Raw genomic sequence first — 19814 nt, forward strand, 5'->3', positions numbered from 1 at the left:
ATGTGGTCTATCCTAGAGAATATGCCATGTGCCCTTGAAAAGAATATATATTCTGTTTTTGGGGTCCTAAAAATGTGAACTAAAAATATGTCTTAAGTCCTAAAAATATGAACTAAGTCCAACTGTTCTATTGTGCCATTTTGTATCTCTGTTGCCTTATTGATTTTTCAAATAAACATTCACATCCTAAGATCATACCACTCAGATGCAGTACTAGGACATTTATTTTTTTAAGAGTTTAAGTATTATTGTTTTAACGCATGGTATTTTAACTCTGCCAGAATATTTCTTTCTTTTTCCCTCATTTTGCTTTCCTGAACCTTCCAATTGAAAGCATGGCCTCACACATGTCCAAAATACCCCAGACCTTCTTTGTTTCTTCCTTGGAATATTTCCATCCTATGAATCGTCAAGGGCACCAAACACACACCTCATACTACATTTCAGAATGGACACTGAATGAGTAAAGTGGAAATCCTCCAGCATTTTGACCATTGTTTTACCAGGAGCGCCTCCTGCCAACACTGACTGAGCCCTGGGCTAATTCAACATTCCTATCCAACATGGCGGCACAGCAGACTATTACACATGCACTGCCATTGGAGGCAAGAGACCGTGGTTCCCATTTCCTCTCCATTGCCACACAGCCTTTGGCAAATTATTTACCTCCCCTGACTTTGGTTTCTCCACTGTTTCTGGTGGGACAAACAATGCCTTATTTGCCAACAAGCACAAAGTTGGGCCAGATAGTTTTATAAGGTCTTCTCTAGTTCCAAACTATGACTGATCTTTGACTAAATCAAACCTTTCTTAGTCCCAAACAAACAACTCATTTTGGGCAAAACACTGAACTTCATTTGAAGGTGTCATGAGAAAGATACGTGACACTGGACTGACAGTAATCACCTGATTTAAATGAATTCAGTATGGTGCATTGCAAATCCTTACTTATTGCTATTAATACTTATCTGCTTATGAAGAACCTCCAAGGCTGTTTCTTACCTTTTGACTTTCTGTCATGATATGACCTGCCTCGATAATGAGGAGTGTCCAAATACAGATTCTCAAGGTCTTCTTGCCATGATTCTGGATTGAAGTGCTTGAGCAGATCTTCCACAGTATCAAATTCTGCAACTGTTTTGTCCAGAGCATCCGCGGTGAGAGTGGGGTCCGTTACTGATGGAGAGTGATAGGATACCCCCTAAGAGTGACATACAGCTCAGTGTACTGAGAAGAAGTCCATTACTATGAAACATAACAGTCACACAACTACATGGAAGAGACACAATCAGACTTCTGATTATAAGACATCATGTATGTACATCTCATGCTAAGGCATAGTCTTGCCATGTTGCTATTAAGAACAATTAATTGGTAAATCATAGTCATTCACTCTTTTGCAAATCAAAACCAGGCAGATCATAAAACTTCCAAATCATTTGAATCAGAATCATTAAAATAAGTTACCAGTTAAATGGAAATATCAGAATAAGTCATCCAATCTCTTGGTTCAAGGTCCCAAATCATCCATATCTGTATCAACAAATAATGGTGAGCATTCAAATTCTGAACTCCTTCTATGCAAGTTTTGAATAATCCATCTTATTCTCCCAGGTTTAGCTTCCATGTCTCCTCTTTATAGCTCACCTAGCATTGTAGAGGTTCTGTGAGCAGTGTTTGAATTTCCCCTGGAGACATCTTGGTACAGTTTGGTTTTAACCAGTTAATATTAACTGTCAACAAGGATAATTAGCCATGAAATGAAACTGGCTCTCTTAAGAGTTCAGAAGATTCACGTGTGTGTGTGTGTGTGTGTGTGTGTGTGTGTGTGTGCACCCAGATGTTTTAAGTGCTGTAGTTTGCTAGGGCTCCCAGTTGCCATTAAAACATTCCCAGGAATACTGTTTACATGGGGAATGTAACGTCACTGAACGTCTGGAAGGGATTATGTATTTTGCCATGGAATACATCCCCACGTAAATTTCCAAGCACTTACTTCACTAACCCTTGTATAATCTAGAGGTAAATGAGCCATGAGTCAAACATCTCTGTAAAAATTCATGACCCATTAACAGGGAAATAGAGAGCACATAGTCTCTCTATTTCTAAATGTCTTTAAAGAAACTGCCAAACAAATAATATCCCCCAAGGGCAAATATCTCAAATCACTACTGGAAAAATGGAAATTAATGAAAGCTTGCATTCCTGAAACTTAGCCACAGTATCCTACAGAGAAATACCATGCATATGTGTTTTGGAGTCCCAGACAGCAAAGTGCATGTTTTTTTTCACTCTCACGTAACGCTTTCTCTTTTTAACCAAAGGACCCCAAAAGATCACTTGCTCTCAGAGGAATACTCCCTCGTTAGCAAAACTAAGAGGTTTTTATAAAAGCATAACCTATGATTGGGGTAATTTAGGAGATTTCAAACATGCCCTGTGGGGGAAAGGGAATAAGAGGAAGATGGGATTTGGGGAGCAGGGTGTGAGCTATGAGGTAGATTGGTGAAGGAATCAGGTCAACTCTTTAATCTAGGACTGTGTGTGTGTGTGTGTGGCTAATGGAAGCTGAATCCTGTTTGAAGCCACCACTTCTGTCTTTCACATCCCTCTTGGCATTGTCCGCTAGAGATGGATGAATTTATGATTCAGTACCAAAATTCTACATTCCTAGTCAACTTTGCATTGTCTGGTCTAAATTCCACCTGGCCCATATTTGCCAGATGATTTACAATTTGCCCTGTATCACAATAATGTGGGTCTAAGATCCAAAAAAAAAAAAAAAACAATCAAAATGAGCTGGCCGAAGTTAGACACATTGTAGTATATTAAAAAAAGCTTTGAAATTAAAATTCTTCCCTTTTGTTTTGAAACAAAAGCAGGGGCATCACTCAAACCATTCAAACACAAGCAAAAGCTTCTTACAATGGCTCTGAGGAACTCCTGGCAAGGTGTTTCCTGGGGTTGGTCCTAACAGCCCCAACAGTGTAGTGTGAATCCAGATACCACTTCAAGAGAAAGCTGTGGAGGGGATCTCAGCCCCTGAATGGGAGGCGTAAATCTAATCTCTTGTAATGTTAGTCTGAAGGGCAAACCCAAACCATAGGTAAAATGTAGAAGTGTCTTTGTGTGTGAGCTCGTTTTTCAAGTTTTGACTTGAAACACTAATGATTGTTAAGAAAATACTTGTAAGTGATTAGGGGACTTAATAAACCCACAGGAACACTTTTGTTTCTGCGGCAGCTATTTAAAAACTATTTTTGAGAGGAAGACTAGTTGGGTGTGCCTCTTCCCATTGGTTTGTAAATTCGATCTCATTCAGCTTTTGTTATGTGTTTATAAAAACCAATTTTAAAGCCAAGTGAATTACTTTAAAATGACAACAAATTGTAAAAAATAGTCCGAAAACTGTAAACTGGTTTCAACAGAAACAAAGAATGATTGATACAGAAGTAAATGGTAGGTCCAAAGACCCTTGCTCCTACTCCAGAAGGTTCTTGAAAATCAGAATGCTGAGAAAAGAAGTGAAGTCTCCCTGGTCTTCCTAGAGGACTCAACAGAACCTGGACTTGTAACGCAACCCAGAGGAGATGTCAACGGATGCGGACTTAGTGATTGAGCTTCAGGAGGTACTTCAAATGGATGGGACAGTCCTCCTTAAGAAGACCCGGATTATCCTGAATTAGTTAAGCTTGTAATTTCCCCCTTTGGGGCGGGGATGATTAGATAACCCTGCACTATTATGTGTAAGATACTTGAGAAGCCAGAGGGTCTCTATGAAGTGGGAGGAAAGGGGCAGGGCACAACCAGTGAAGGAATGACACAGCCACTGAGGACAGGACACACTGGTTAGAACCAAGATGGCGGGAGGTTTGACTTCCAGTTGACCTTGAGCCTCATGGTGCTCCCACAGGTGCCACGACAGTTCCCAGGCTGACCATAAAAGGTGAAAAAGTAGGTGGGCTAGGGGCATTTCCTGGAAATCCTCGCCTCTTCCCCAGAGTAGCTGGAATAACCCTCCTACCCATTAGCATATGAAATTACCGAGCCCATAAAACCTAGCAACCCTGCACCTCGTGGTCCCTCTCACTCTCTCACTTTCTGAGACGGCCCACACTCTGTCTATGGAATGTGTATTTATTTTTACTTTAAACATCCCACCTCTCAGCTTCTCTCCCTCTCAACTTTCTGAGATGGCCCTCAATCTGCCTATGGAGAGTGTGTCTCCTAAGCCATTTTCTCTTTTGAGTGAGACAGACCGCACTCTGTCCATGGAGTTTGTATCTCTCTAAATAAACTTGCTTTCACTTTACCATGCCTTGCTCTTGAATTCTTTCCTGTGTGAGGCAAGAACCTGTTCTCCCCCAGCATCTTGATAAAACAGCGCACTAGGTCCTGCAGGCAAAAGCTGCATCCACCTGGAATTGTCAGTCTCAGACCGCGACCTGCCCCAGCCCCCTGGCTCCCCAGCATCACCTGCTTTAATTTAATTTTCACCTGCTTACACTTAGTGAGGTTCAGAGCGTGCATTCTTGACTGTCAGAAATCAAACAAAACACTCAATATCACCATTAGAGACTTCACTGATCCCTTGATTGGATCTTGTTTTAGTCCAGCAACCACATCGGAGGAACCAAATAGTCACAGACTCCATCGCTGGGGAAATCCCTGGCATCTGAGGGAATTTTTAAAAAAATCCCCCAGAGAACAAAAGATAGAATATAACTTTTGGAAAAAAAAAATATTAACCCTGACTCAGCCTCACTAACCCACTTTAGAACCATGGACAATCTCCACGCTCTTAATCTTTTAATAAACAACTGCACTTACTATCTTGCATTTTATTGCTACATAAGCGCTACACGTAGGATTGGTGAGAACAAAGTCTGCCCTTCCGTACAAAGCAGATAAGCAGACAGAATACTGAGAAATGACTAAATTTGGAGGAAAAAATTGGGGCATGAAACCATTCTCCGGTTTCAGGGTGAATTATGTTTTATTTCCCAGTCAAATAGAACACAAGCCTGGCTTGCACTTAAGCTATCTTACCATAAACATTGGGATTTTTCACGTCTGAAAAGATCTTTGAAAATGCAAAGGTTAAAAGCTTCTCCTGGAATATTAAAAAAAAAAAAAACTATTTCAAAATTCCCCCCTTGAGCTTGGGCCCTGGATCAGTTTCATATATTTGATATGTCTGGACAATCCTTTAGTTGGAATGTTCTGCTTTGAAACTGATAAATGCTTAAGTCATTGTCTATCTCGTGTTCCTACAATGGGTACTGACATTTCCTGGAAACTGTTCCGAAAGAGAAGGGAAAAAGACATCTGACATAGCCTACTGTACCCTAAATGAAATGGAAGAACACGTCAACGTTTGAGATCTGGCTTCGGGTCAAGCCATAGATACTTAACGCAGCCGAAGTCATCCCAGGGTTGACCTTAGCTACTACTTCAGTTGTTTTTGCAGGCAACAGAAAAATAAATTACTTACTGAGATAGAGCTTGTGACCGACTCCCAGTTGGTCTCTGAGGCTGCTGCGGGTTGGAAATCTTCCTAGAAGGCAAAGAAACATCCATGTGAGCCAGGCCAACCTCTGTTCAATGTATTACATGCACAGTTTCATCTCAGTCATCTGAATCTTCTTCCAACTAAGTGACAACACGAATATGGGCTGCCTTCCTGCTAAACAGGTCACCATCTGTCTTAAGCACCTCTCCTCAAGAACCCCTGTCATTCAAGCCATGGGCAACTGCATTCACGCTTACTACAAACACCAGTGAAACGAGAAAATGTGCAGACAGGAGTTCAGATTTTAACTTCAGCCATCTACTGGCTGTGTGAACTCAGGAAATCTACTTAACTTCTCCAATCCTTCTCTTCTTCTGTAAAAGGCTGGTTTGGGATGCTTAAATTACAGGGTTGTTTTGAAAACTGAATGTATTAATTCTGTAACTGTAGCTAGCACTTAATGAACCACTTAAAGAGAAATAGTAATTATTATCAGTACTGACGTTTATTTGGTTTGAACTACATTTTGCGTCATGTTCAATCCTGCCTGCTGAACTAACTTACAGTATCAGTGATCTTTTCAAAGATAAATTAACTAACAAGGTGCTAAGCCTGATTCTTTGAAGAAATGTGAGGAAGAAGATGGCTGTGGGAGGGACAAAGGACTACCCACTTGAGGAAAGGAAGTAAAGAGCAGACTTGAGGAAGTTAGTTATCTCAGAGAAGCCTTAAAGGATCTGTGATAGCAATGGACCTCGGAGAAAGGCAAAACTTCTTCCCGATTTGTCTGTGCCTTTCACGATACTCTAGCATCAGTCTAAGTTTTAAAAACATAATGGAAAAGGAGAGCGGATTCTACCACGTCCACAAGTCCCACGTGCTTTCTTGACCCTGCTGAAACAAATCACCTTGGTTAATTGCTTCCAGCCTGACCAGGGAGTAAGGAGGTGTATTAAGATGTTGCTGAGAAACAATCAGCCACTTAAATCTGACAGCTTATTTCCCCAAGTACCCTTACTGAATGAGGGCTAAGGATCAGGTCTAAATTTCATTAACATTTTGAGAAGCTGGAAATGCATTTGTCAATTGCTCACGATGAGACTGGTTTACATATAACTGTCTACGCTGAAGAACGTTTTAGTTGTTTACCAGAGGGAACTGAGGCAAATGTGGGTTTCAAGGAGTGAACATCTATTAATAACTGGCTGGACACCATTTCCTAATCTCAGCCTCGCGGAAGATAGGAAAGAAAGAGAATATGTGGCCCCTGCACTCTGCAAGACAGAATATACATGAAAAAGACGCTGAATTCTCACAGCAGAAGGATATGTGCAGACAAATTAATGGTGGCTTTTATGTGTCTTTGTAAATTGATGAACAGGTAGAAAGCCAGTGGCTTCTCGATGTCTTGAAGAGTCTGTTGGTGGGAGGGCATATATCAGGTAAGATAATAAGACACAAGCATCCTCAGATGATAGAATTTTCAGTTTACTCATTCATTCCATCTACTGTGATGAATTCTAAGCTGAGGGTAGACTCATAAGGAAATAAGAAACTATCTCTGCCCTTAAGGAGTTCAAAATGGAAACACATAAATTAAGCAGGTGTCTTGGCTATTGTGAAGAATGCAACTAACATGGGGCTGCAGCGAGCTCTTCAATATAGTGATTTCATTCCCTTCGAATACATATCCAGAAACGAGATTGCTGGATCATATGCTAGTTGTATTTAAATTTAATAGTGGTTGCATCAACTTACATTCCCACCAAAAGTGCATTAGGGTTTCCTTTTTTCCACAGTCTCAACAATACTAATTATCTCTTGTCTTTTTGATAACAGCCATTCCGGCAAGTGCAAGGTGACATCTCATTATGGATTTTTTTTAAATTGAAGTACAGCCAGTTTACAATGTGGTGTCAATTTCTGGTGCACAGCACAGTGCTTCAGTCATACATGAACATACATATATTCATTTCCATGTTCTTCTTCACTGTAAGCTACTACAAGATATCGAATATATTTCCCTATGTTATACAGCACAATATTTTAAAATCTATTTTATAGATACCAGTCAGTATCTGCCAATCTTGAACTCCCAGTTTATCCCTTCCCACCTCGCTCCCTCCTGGCAACCACAAGCCTGTCATTATGGTTTTGATTTGCATTTCCCTGATGATCAGTGATGGTTAGCATCTTTTCATGTACCCGTTGACCATTTATATGCTTTTGGAAAAATGTTTATTTGGGTCCTCTGTTCATTTTTGTTTTTTTGATACCTCACCCTGTCCGCCACCTCCGGCCTCCCATGCCCAGTCCCTCTCCCAGGCTCTGCTCATTTTTAACTCATATTATTTGGGGGTTTTTTGGTATTGAATTATATGAGTTCTTTATACAGTTCTGATGTTAACTTCTCATCAGATATGTAGTTTGGAAATACTTTCTCCCATTCTATAGGTTGTCACTTCATTCTGTTGATTTTTTCTTTCTTTCTTTCTTTTTTTTTTTTTTGGTGGGGGGAGGTAATTAGGTTTGCCTATTTATTTATTTTTAGAGGAGGTGCTGGGGATTGAGCCCAGGACCTCATGCATGCTAAGCATGCACTCTACCGCTTGAGCTCTACCCTCCCCCTCTGTTGATGATTTCTTTGCTGTGCAGAAGCTTTTTAGTTTGATATAGTCTGGCTGCTGCTTACTTTTTGCACTTACTGCCTTTGCTTTTGGTATCATGTTAAAAAAAATCAGTGCTAAGACCAATGTCAAGGAGCATTCTCCCTATGTTCTCTTCTAGGAGTTTTACGGTTTCAGGGCTTAACATTTAAATCTTTAATCAATTGCAAGTTAGTTTCTCATGAGTAGTGTAAGAGAGGGGTTCGATTTCATTCTTTTGCATTTCAATATCTAGTTTTCCCAACACCATTTATTGAAAAGACTCTTTTCTCCATTGAGTATTCTTGGTTCCACTGTCAAATATTAGTTGACCTATTTGCACGGATTTATTTCTGGGCTCTCAATTCGATTTCATTAGTATCTTTTTAAACTATAAATCAAACCACTTCTGTCCTCTGCTTAAAATACTCCAGCAGCTTTCCACTGCACTCGGGATCTGGTTTTATAAGAGCTGACCACGGCCTGCCTCATCTCCTGGTGTCCATCTCTGATTTGATGTTCTAGGTTTCTCACTATCCACCCCCCCCCACCCCGCTACACTAGCCTTCGTACAGTCTTTCAAACAACACCCCAAGCTGCTTCTCCTCTTGGGTCTAAATTTGTTGCTGGCTCAGATGCCCTTTCTCCAAGTCTTCAGTGACTGGTTCTGCAACATCTAGTTCTCTGTTCAAGTATCAAATCTTGGAGAACCTTCTTGGAACACTCCACTGAAAATACTGCCACTCTTGGTCACTCTATCCACTTAACCTGCTCAATTTTCTTTAAAGCAGTTATGATTATCTGAAATTATTTTATACTCGTTTCATTGTTGATTATGTCTTTCCCCAACGAGAAAGCATGCTCTAGGATGGCAGGGACCTTGTTTATTCTTCTCTGTTCTGTCCCAAGTTCCTAGCTAGTTTTGGCACACTTTCCAATTTCTCTGGTTCTCAGTGTTCATTCAGGCATGATGTTTAGCTGCTACCCGCCCCCCCCCCCCCCCAATAAAAGCAAAGCAATACAGATGGTCTCCAACTTAAGATGGTTTGACCTTATGATGGTGCGAAAGTGATAACGCATTCAGTAAAAACTGCACTTCAAACGCTGACTTTTGATCTTTTCCAGGGCTAGCTACATGCAGTGTGATACTCTCTCCAGTCAGTCACGGAATCACGAGGGTAAACAGCCGATACACTACTGCCATTCCGGTTTTTTACTTTCAGTACAGTACTCAATAAATTACAGGAGATATTTGACACTTTATTATAAAATAAGCTTTGTGCTAGATGATTTTGCCCTATTGTCGGCTAATGTCAGTGTTCTGGGCATGTTTAAGGTAGGTTAGGCTGAGCTACGCTGTTTGGTAGGTGAGGTGTATTAAAGGCACTTTCAACTTGAGATATTTTCAACTTATGATGGGTTAATTGGGACCCAACCTTATCATAAGTTGCAGCAGATCTGTAGTTTGTAGCTCGAGTCCTTTCTGAGCAGTTGGTGCCTGTGTCATGTTTGTTACATATTGTTAATATCATTCTGGCTAGACTGCTAGTTTTTTCAAGCTCCAGGCTCATGAAAAACAAACTCCTCTTTGATGGGTACTCTTAGCAGAGCAGCGTCCTTAGCATCACTTAGAACAGTGAGCAACCATTTACAATGTATCAAAGCAGTCCAGTTTACAAAAATGCATTTCTGTTCTTTGTTACAGCGAACTCAGGTAAGTGCTTTAAAAGCCATGTCCCATTCTTCTGAGGGGAGATAACTGTTAGCTCAAAGAAGTCCGCACAATTTCAGCCCTTGTTTTCCTGAGCTCTGGCCCCTGAAATGCAATATGTTGCATTTTAGAAGAAAGGAGCTGGTATTTTGGCTATTTTGTTCCCTTAGTCCATGTAGAGAGTCTTGGTCCTTTGGTGCCCAGAGTACCTTCCTGAGGTCATCCAGGGGTCCAATGCCCTCCCTAGAGAAAGGAGCAAACCGAAGCTCAGTCAAATGAATTCCCATCATCCCCAAACCAATTATTACTGGAGTCAGGACTAGAATCCAATGAGCTATTGTGTACCTCTTAGTCACATGCTCTTCCCAACTCACCAAATTATTCTATAATTACAGGCATCTTAATCTGCATTACCTTAATCTAATAAGAATTCATGCATTTCATTCTAAATTACAATAACTTACTCTCAGCTTATGGCCTCACATTAAAATAGTTCATAATTGTATTTTGGCAGTGAAATTCATTATTTGGCATTTTGTATGAGAAAAGTGTCATAGATTAGGAGAGTTACGTAAAAAAATCTTACAGCACTGCATAAAAATACAAATATTTATATAATTGTAGTGTGCAAGAGATATTTCTAAGCATGAACGCTAAAGTCATAAAACAAAAATGGATACCCCTCACATTCAAAACCACCGTGTGAATCCAAAAAATACCAGAAACAGAATTGAAAGCATAATGACAAACTAGCGAACATACTTAACAGATAAAACAGCATCCTTAAAATAACATAAATGCTTATAAATCAAAAGATTAAAAAGTGTATGTTCCATATAACACAATTTTGCTAGAAAAACATACAGACATATCTGACTGAACCAGGACTGAAACAACAATGGAAAAGAAAAAACTGGATTCGGGGTGAGGGGGTGTGATCTCTTACCCTAAAGACTTGTAATGTTACCTTATTAGATCCAGTGGTGGCACTCCTGTATTCCGTGGTGGGAAATAAAGCCTTCTTATAGAAATGTTTCTCACCAGTTACTAAATAGAGAATTGTACGAAGATGGAACAATAAAGAATTGTTCTAGAATGATCACATTTGGCTCCGCCTAAAACATGGCTAATGCACCACCAACTTGTGATGTCTTTAAAAACAGCTACAGAAATCTGCAGTCAGCTATCCTGCTCAGGCTCAGACAGGCATTTGTCTGGCTCTGTTTGAGGACAATTTACTCACAGGCTGAAAGCAAATATAGCTGGGGATAAAACAGCACTATAGGTAATGAATATTCTTGACAATAATCTCCTCTACTAATGAAGGGGAAAACCCACAAAGGGACCAGCAAGACCTCCCAGGCAGGGCCACTGCCTTCCCGCTTTTGCACTTCTGTAAAACGGCTTGCTTCTAGAAAAATGAAACTTACCCCTAAAATTCCATTGGTTCCCAAAAGCTCACTCCTGATTGGTCCATTTCTGACACCTCATTTGCATATGGCACAAACATAATCAAAATCTAAAACCCTATAAAAGCCTGTGTAAACCTACAGATGGGATCCAGAGCTTGGAGTGTTAAGTCCTCTGGGCCCACTGGCGTAATAAACCTGAGTTCTCCAACTCTCCGAGTGTCGCTTGGCCTCTCGATGGGATTCAGGTTGCTGTAACACTAAAAGCTACGATATAAATGGGAATTTCCATTTTCAGAAAGGATATGTGCAGATAACGAATCCTTGCCATCAGTGACCTTGAGCCCATCCCAGAGGCCAGGTGGCATATCACAAGCTACTAAGTGAATAACTTACTCGTTCCTCCACCGAGGCAAGCTTGCCCGCATTTATTCACTGAATGCCTGCACCCGATGTTCACAAGGGTCCCTCTCCTGTCCCTTGATGGTGGAGCTGGAGACACTTGTCTTTTGAAATCGTGTTGCCAGGCCAGTATTCCAAACACGGGGGATGACCAGTTGTACCACTTGGTCCTGGATCTCCTGGAGGACGGCTGCTCATTTTATCCTGGGTGATTATGCTGTTTGTGAGCAGATGAACCAGGAATGGGTCACTGCTCAGAGGGATCTATTCCACTGTCTCTTAAAACAAAACATATGCAGTTTCTTGGAGTTTTTAAAGGGCTTTCAACCAAAACAATCTTTAACTTCTCAAGGATGACTTATTTGGGGAAACTCTGAAGAGACATTTCCCTAATTTTGAAAATTTTTCTTCTGTTTGCTATTTGCTGTTCATTCCACAGAGGCAAAAAAACAAAAAACAAAAAGCAACCTCTCCCTCTTAATTGTATCTGTGCTTCCTGACGGAGTTAATGCTGAGTGGTGTTTCTTTTGGAATGCAAACGAAGCCCAGGGGGATTTGTCAGGTTTCATAAAACAGTAACGAGCAAATACACTACAACAGTTATCCCTTTAGTGAATTCTTCATTTTATGATACTCTGCTCAGTTCATGACCCATTGAGAGAAATTCACATAACGCTAAACTTGGAGTCCTGTGCCCGAGAATCACTCTATGGGTGAGATCCATTAGAACAAATACTTTTGATGCTCTAGTACTTAAATTTCTGGCATGCAGTCCAAGTGTATGTGGAAATAATGGTACATCGATGCCCTCAAGTCTATAGGAAGAATAGAATAAAGCAAAAATGGAAAACTCTTAGGTTCGATAAAACTCTGTGATCCAACCAAACCTTTACAAGTTATATTTCATTACATGCTCATCATTAGACTAGCTCTTTTACAAGTAATCTGGGAAAAGCCTTGGCTGGAGGCCAGCTTTTATTGGCAACAATATTTAATATAAGGGTATAAAGATTTCAAGGATCAATAATTAATAAGAATCAAGGAGCATCTTTCAAAGTTAGAGAATCTGCCTGTGAAATTTAATAACATAGATTCTTAGAGCTATAAGAAGCCATGGGCATGAGCCATCTATTGTTGGAAATATAATTTTAATAAAATAAATAAATCTTTAATAACGAACATCTGTCATAGATAAAACATACTTGCAGATTTCCACTGATTTAAGAGTTAATTTTACCACTTTTTCATTTATCATTATTGACAATAAAGGACACACAGTATTGTAATTTAGAACTTCTAGGATTTATCAACTTATCACCCATGTATTCCTGATGATAATGTCAAGATATTTTTTAGAAGTTCATTTTTCTTCTTATGATATGAGATAAACTTTTTATACTTGTTAGTTTCTGATTTCTTCAGAAAGAACTTAGTCTGGGAAGTTGTTCTCAATAGGATAAGCAAAGATTACATTTATATATATTATATATTATACATATATATACACACACACACATGACTGGGACTTTATGCTGTGCACCAGGAATTGACACACTGTAACTGACTACATTTCAATTAAAAAAATAAAAAAAAAAAGAAAACTCTATGATTAATTGTTTTGTAGTAACAGCTCCTTTTTATGGAGCAGAGATTATGTGACCGGCACTATGCCTTTCTATACATTACCCCAGTCGTCATTTCTGCGGTTTTAAGAGGTGAGGAAGCAGGGAGACACGATGCTTAAGCAGCCCGTCCCTGGAAGGGCGCCTGGTTTTTAGGAGGCTTTACAGACACCTGACCTTGACGCTGACTCTTCAAACCCTTTCGTCTCTGCTGAACTCTTCCCGCTTTCATTTATAAAGAATCCTTTTATCAGATACACAAAGACCCTTGATTTGTGCTAAGTACAAGTTTTCATACATTCCTTAAGCGCATTTCAAAGAGAACATTTGGTTTGGCTCATCAGGAGCCAGAAGATTATTAAAGATGGTACTCTTGATATTGCTAAGCTAATCTTAAAAGACTGTTTACACTTCCAAGCTAAAATGGACGGCTGAGGAAATTACTTTGCCATCTTAGGAAAATTACAAGTTTGAAATAAAAAGGAGAAATATTGACCTGAGGTATTCATATTTTCACTTCCTTGCACGCAGCACAATGCTTGGCGCATAGCAAGCACTCTTTGTTTCTGTTTTTTTGTTGTTGAGGAAATGATGTCATACTCAAAATTCAACCATTTCCCTTTGATTGGATGACTCTGCTGAAGTTCACACCCCTAAGGACAGCTAAACCTCCCTGAACTGTGGCGTTAGATAAATGGATTATCCTCCTTTTGACCAGAAGTTATATGCTATTCTATACTTTATTATATTTTAAAACAAATATTAGAGGAAAAGGGAATGAGAAACACTATGATTAAGGTCACGTAGCCAAAATCCCTTAGCTAAAATAATTTCCTCTCTGAACTCAAAATATTGCATTGCTCATTAAAACTTCTAGGGTTTGACTTTAGGGAGAAAATATCATTTAAAGGCCAATAGTCAACTCAGCTTTTACGACGAAGAAAATAAAGTACTCGTGAAATGTGACTCAGCAAGTGACAGGTGTGCAAAGAGATTGCGTAAGAGAACTGGGCAAGTGGGCAAAGCGCATCTAGAAAACCGTCCATTCTTTTCAAAAATATAAATATTGCCTGGAGGGGTGGACTCTGTGTTGTTGGTGACACATTTTCCCTGTCCATATTCATCCTTATCCTGTGAAAGAAAAATACTGCAAACCACATCAGTAAACACAGAACGCTGAAGCCATCAAGTCACCAGCAGCTGCCACCACCCCCCAGTGGGGACAGACCTGCAGCCCGGCCTCTGCAGCCACTCACAGTGGTGCACCCTGAGGGGACTCAGAATAAGAAAGGGCAGGACACTGGCCCTAGGTAGCTAGGTGCTTGTCAAGGGATGAATTCAATGAGCCCAAATGTTTGCTTCCTCCCACACATAGAAAAGGGCTAAATTCTTTAGCTTGAGATGCCTGGTTTTCTTTAGTTAACAAGTAATCTTTTATTGTTCCAACTACCTGGTCTTTGTCGTAAAGCTCCTATATATCCTAGCTCCTCCCCGACCTCTTCGGAGCAGTCCCTCAGAGCCATCTGAGAGGCTGTCATCCGAGGTCGAGTCCTCCCGCCAAATAAAACATAACTCTCAACTTTTAGGCTGCGCATTTATTTCAGTCGACAGCCCTAACCCTCCTCCAGTACGCGTGCATCAGAGCTGAAACCCAGTATAATTACCATTCAGTACTACAGGGATTGTACAGTATTTAATAGACATGTTAATATTATAAAACTACATATAGGAATTAACAGTCCATTCAAAGGACAGCCTTTTTCTCGACCTGACTGTAAGGGGGTTTCCACACTCATTTAGGTGGTTAAACTGTGTGGGGTTACTGTAAAGTCTGAAACGGAAGTGGAATACCCATTCCTCTGCAGATCACACGTCACACAAGGTGAGACGAGCACAGCCCTGACCTTGAAGTTCCTCTTTCCACTTCCCACTCAACTGAACAACTAATCAACACAACTCATCTGCAGGTTTCGGACCTCAGAAGCAGGCTTGTCGTCTGCGGCCATGAGCCGAGCTGTCTGGAGCCGAGTGCCAAATACGCAGGGTGTGGGTTTCACTCTTAAGGCTGGTAAAGGTTCACCCGGAGGAAACCTCAAGACCGTGGCCAGACTCTGGTTAAGGTCAGAGAAACAGACCCCCTAGGAACACATGTGAGGCTCAGCCCATATCCCTTCATGGTCGCTCCTGAGTAAGCAACTCAGCCATCTCCTACTGGACAGGAAAATCATTCCGCATAGGATAAATGATGCTTAAGTGAGAGACTGCGATTTGAATCCTATCATTTCGTGTTCGTGGGCTTTTACGATTCCTTTTTACTTTTGGTTATCATCAGTTTTTTATTTGGCCCATCATTATGTTAGCAATATTCCTTAGCATTTTAGTGAGTGAAAAGGCTAGACTTTGCACAGCAGGATTTTAATCTTACATTGACTCTCCTTTGCTTCCCGCAACATATATATATATACACACCACACATATATATATATATTTTTTTTGCATTACCACAGTCTGTGTACTTTAAGAATTCACTGCCGCATTCATCTAAGCCAAATATAATTACAAAGATATTTTTTGCTGCCAAAAGAAATTACAATGCATTCCAAAGTCAAAGGGAAAGTACTCCAGGGGCTGGGTAAACTGTTGCCTCTCCCTCCCTGGATTGGGAAAAGTCAGAGCTGACTGTGTTGTTGCCCAGGCCCAAGGATTAGCTGCATATGGACTTTTCTAGGCATACTTCATGTCTCCCACTTAAAGCTTATACCAACTTCTTACTCTCAGCGGCACCATTTTAGAGCTGGAAGGAACCTTATAGATCACTAGGTTCAAAGCACTATTCTCTATCAGACTAAGAGTTTTGAACAGCCAGAGTCTGTAACTCACTGTACTGGGGACTGGGTAATGCAGAGATGGAGAGGATGTACTGTTGTCCTTGACGAATTTACCATCTAGATTAACTCTAATCCCCCACTCTCGTCATTCCCTCTCACATCAGCAACTTTTATTTTCTTAATGGCTTATCATTACATGAAATTATCTTGTTCACTTATTTCTGTACTTAAGTCTGTGTCTCTCCATTAGAATAAAAGCCCTGGAGGGTGGGATGTTTCTAACTTTCTCACTGCTCAGCCTCCAGCATTTACAACGGGGTCTGTGAACGAACACGCTTTCAATAAACACTGGTGCAATGAGAGAACGAATAGACACTGGGTTACCGCGAGGATCAAATGAGGTGATCCACGTAAAGCCCTCGCACACTGGCTGTTACGCAGCTGAGTGTTGATAAATATCCGTGAAATGAATAAATGAATAATACAAGATCTACAGAAACAAATGCTCTATATGGTTGTAGGCAAAGTTCTGCGGGCCTTCAGAGGAAGGAATGATTTAAGAACAGCTAGGAGGGCTGTTCAGAAGAAGTGGCCCCAGAGTTGCCCCTTGGATGATGATCAGGGCTCCCGCCAGTCAGCGGAGTAGGCAGGTGGAAAAGAGAGCGTGTACAGAGCCAGAGAGGGGCATGGTCTTGGCCTGAGAGTGTGCTATGTGCCCCAAGTACCAGCCTGGCGATGAGGCTGAAAAAGCAACAGGACAAACCAAAGAATCTTGTATGCCAGGCTTGGCTTTTTCTTTTCCTTTTTTTTTTTTTTTTTCCTTGGTAGGGTATTTAATTATTCATTCAACAGGTATTTATGGACTTCTATTATTCGTGACTACATGATTCAAGTTGCTGCAGATACAGAAATGAAAAAAGTGTCATCACTGCTCTCAGAGAGCTTTCCATCTCACCATCCTTTCCCTACTCGTGAGGAAATGAAGCTTCCCAAAGGTAAAGCGTCTGCATCACCAGCAGATCTGATGCCTGGAGCACAGATCTCTGGACATACTGTCTACTGTGTTGCATCCACTTGTCGGGAGTTGGTGATTAATACAGCCACATCTCTCTTGCTCCTGCTCACATACATCTTTGTGCATGAAAAAAAAAAAAAAAGAAAAAAAGATTTTATCGTCTTGAATTCAGTGATTTTAAGCAACATAATGGAGTTCCTAGAAAATAAATCATAAACAAAAGATAGCTATTCTGAGAGAAGAGAATAGAGGGAAAAATTCAAGACAAGAAATTCAATCCTGCTGGTTTGAAGAAAAACTTTTCGGAACGTTGATAATCTTCCAGGGCAATCTTAGGATTAGGAGATAGTCCTTATTTTTGGTAATCAAACTCCTAAAATGATAATAGCATTCTCCACTCAAATACAATTTAGTTCTATCTCATTCCTCAGCAGGATGCAAAATTACCTTTCTTCTTCAAAGACGAGTTTGAATGCCTGATGAGCAGATTCAATAGATGAGAATCCCTTAAGTATTTTATGATGACCCCTGAGGCTGGTCAGCAGGCATTGATTTGGTGAGATTACTAAAAGCTATGCCTAAAGCCAGCAGGGACCATAAAGATGCTAGAATACAAATGGGCACGGATGGCTTACGGCTTTCATCAGAGTATCTCTACGAGCAAACAAAATAAAAGCAAACCACATGTCTTTAAATGAGGAGCAGGGAGGTTGAGAAACTCCTTTGCTGTCCACCTTGCTGAATAAGGATTGCAACATTTTTGATTGGTAGAAGAGATTTGATAATCTGTGTGAAAGCACTTTAAAAAAAAAAGTGGAGACAGAACACTCAGAATCTAATTGTACATGGAACACTGACTGTGTGACCTTGGGCAAGGTCAGCTCTCTAAACTTCAGATTCCTGATCTGTAAAATGGGCAAACAACCTACCCGCCACCCCCACGCCAACAGGGTTAGTTGAGGACTAAACTAGATAACTCATGTGAAACTAACTGGCCCCGGTGGACGTTTATTGCATTCTTTCTGAAACAAGGACAGTCTTTCCCATGTATTATCTTTCTAGCTATATTAATACCTTGGAAACCATCTTGTACAAATTCCGGAGTCCAACAGTGGATTCAATCCCAACTCCACCACTTACCGGTTAGAGTCCTTGCACCAATTACTAAGTTTCTCTGGGCCTCAGTATTCTTATCTGAAAATGGAGATAATAGGAATTCCTATCTCAAAGGGTTGTTCTGAGGATTAAATAGCTCACTATATGGAGAGCTGTTGGAAAAGCGCCTGATACATAGAAAACTTGATGTAATGTAAGAAATGTAATGTAAAAAAAAAAAAAGGCAACAGATACATTAGATAAAATAACTGCGTCTACTCAAAGAGAAGCTTTTCTGATTTTCTGTCTGGTCATTTCTGCAACCGTTAAGCATTCTGCTTGGGGATAGGACATATTTCTCTAGAGCCATAACCAGCTCCACCAGCCTCCCTACAAAGGGAGTTCTGCCCCACCCCACCCCACCCCCCAGCAAATTACTGACTGCTTACTGCTTGCTAGGCACTGTTCTGGGCACAATCTAGGGAATACAGAGTAAATAAACATGGTCAATTTGGTCATAAGAGGGAGAGACGAGAGAGGACTAGATATATGCAAAATTTCTTGGCCAGCTGTAAATTACTACACATATGTAAAGGACTGTTATTTATGTATTCTTCAAAACATCAAACAAAAATTTCCAAAGGATAAGGACTTGCTTTAGAAATAACTGAAGGAATTTAAATATAAATCCTCTCTATGCTTGTGTAAACTACTTATGCCCGCAGCAGTTCAGCCCATTCTTGGACTGGGTCATCCTTTAACCAGTCTCTTATCTCTTGGTGAAATATTTCTACATCCAAAAGAATTACTGCTATTTCTAACCCATAAATTGGATTTTGCCATTTTGGAGCTGGAAAGGTCTTTATGAATCACTGACCAGTACTTGCAGCTTCCAGGCACTGGGTTGCCCCTCTCCACTGGGTCTGTCTTATCAGGGCTTCTCCTTGGTGCCTTCCTCCAAGAAGTATACTTCCTGTCCTCTCCAGGCAGGCTTGGTCATGTGACTTTCTTTGACCAATGGAATGTGAGGAGAGGCTTTAAAATACACTGTGTGGCTCTACCATTGCTCTTTTCTTTTCTCTCCACTGCATGTCCCACATGGGGCTCATCCTTCAGGTCTGGACCCCTCATTGGAGAAGATGCAGGGAGCGCACAGCTGCAGGGGATGAGCAACTGCAGGTGATGTGTAACATGAATGAGAGGTCAACTCTTTTTTTTTTTTTTTGGTAAGCAACTGCAATTTGGAGGTTTGTCTATTTCTGTGGCAGAATTTAGCAAACCATGACTATTCCAGGAATCTATGTCCAGAACTAATACTTCTCAATAAGGACACATCTAACTCATGAGTGAACCAGAACTAGATTGCATGCCTCCTGACCCCTAGTCTGGATTTTTTTTCCCCCACTCTAGCACATGCTTGAAAACAATCTAGTCCTTCTCTGAATAGTTGTTTAGACCTCTAGAGTGATTTCCAGTCACACCTTTTTTTCTTCCTCAAATCCACCAGTGGCAATCCATGAATATCACCTTACTCTCCAAGACTCTCCCAACTTCTACTCAGCTCTGCCCTAAATC

General features: G+C 40.6%; 1 protein-coding gene across 2 annotated transcripts in view; it reads right to left on the reverse strand.

Moving 5' to 3' along the window:
• PDGFD (platelet derived growth factor D) overlaps positions 1-19814 on the reverse strand; it is a 224432-nt gene that overhangs the window by 25377 nt on the left and 179241 nt on the right. For both annotated transcript variants that reach the window (XM_010953182.3, XM_010953179.3), the window contains exons 4-5: positions 5495-5557; positions 1003-1201 (exon numbers count right to left, since the gene is read on the reverse strand). In XM_010953182.3, the coding sequence (XP_010951484.2) occupies positions 1003-1201; positions 5495-5557 (262 nt within the window). The remainder of the gene's footprint in view (positions 1-1002; positions 1202-5494; positions 5558-19814) is intronic.

The sequence above is a fragment of the Camelus bactrianus genome, chromosome 10, assembly GCF_048773025.1.
Source record: "Camelus bactrianus isolate YW-2024 breed Bactrian camel chromosome 10, ASM4877302v1, whole genome shotgun sequence".
Lineage (NCBI taxonomy): Eukaryota > Metazoa > Chordata > Mammalia > Artiodactyla > Camelidae > Camelus > Camelus bactrianus.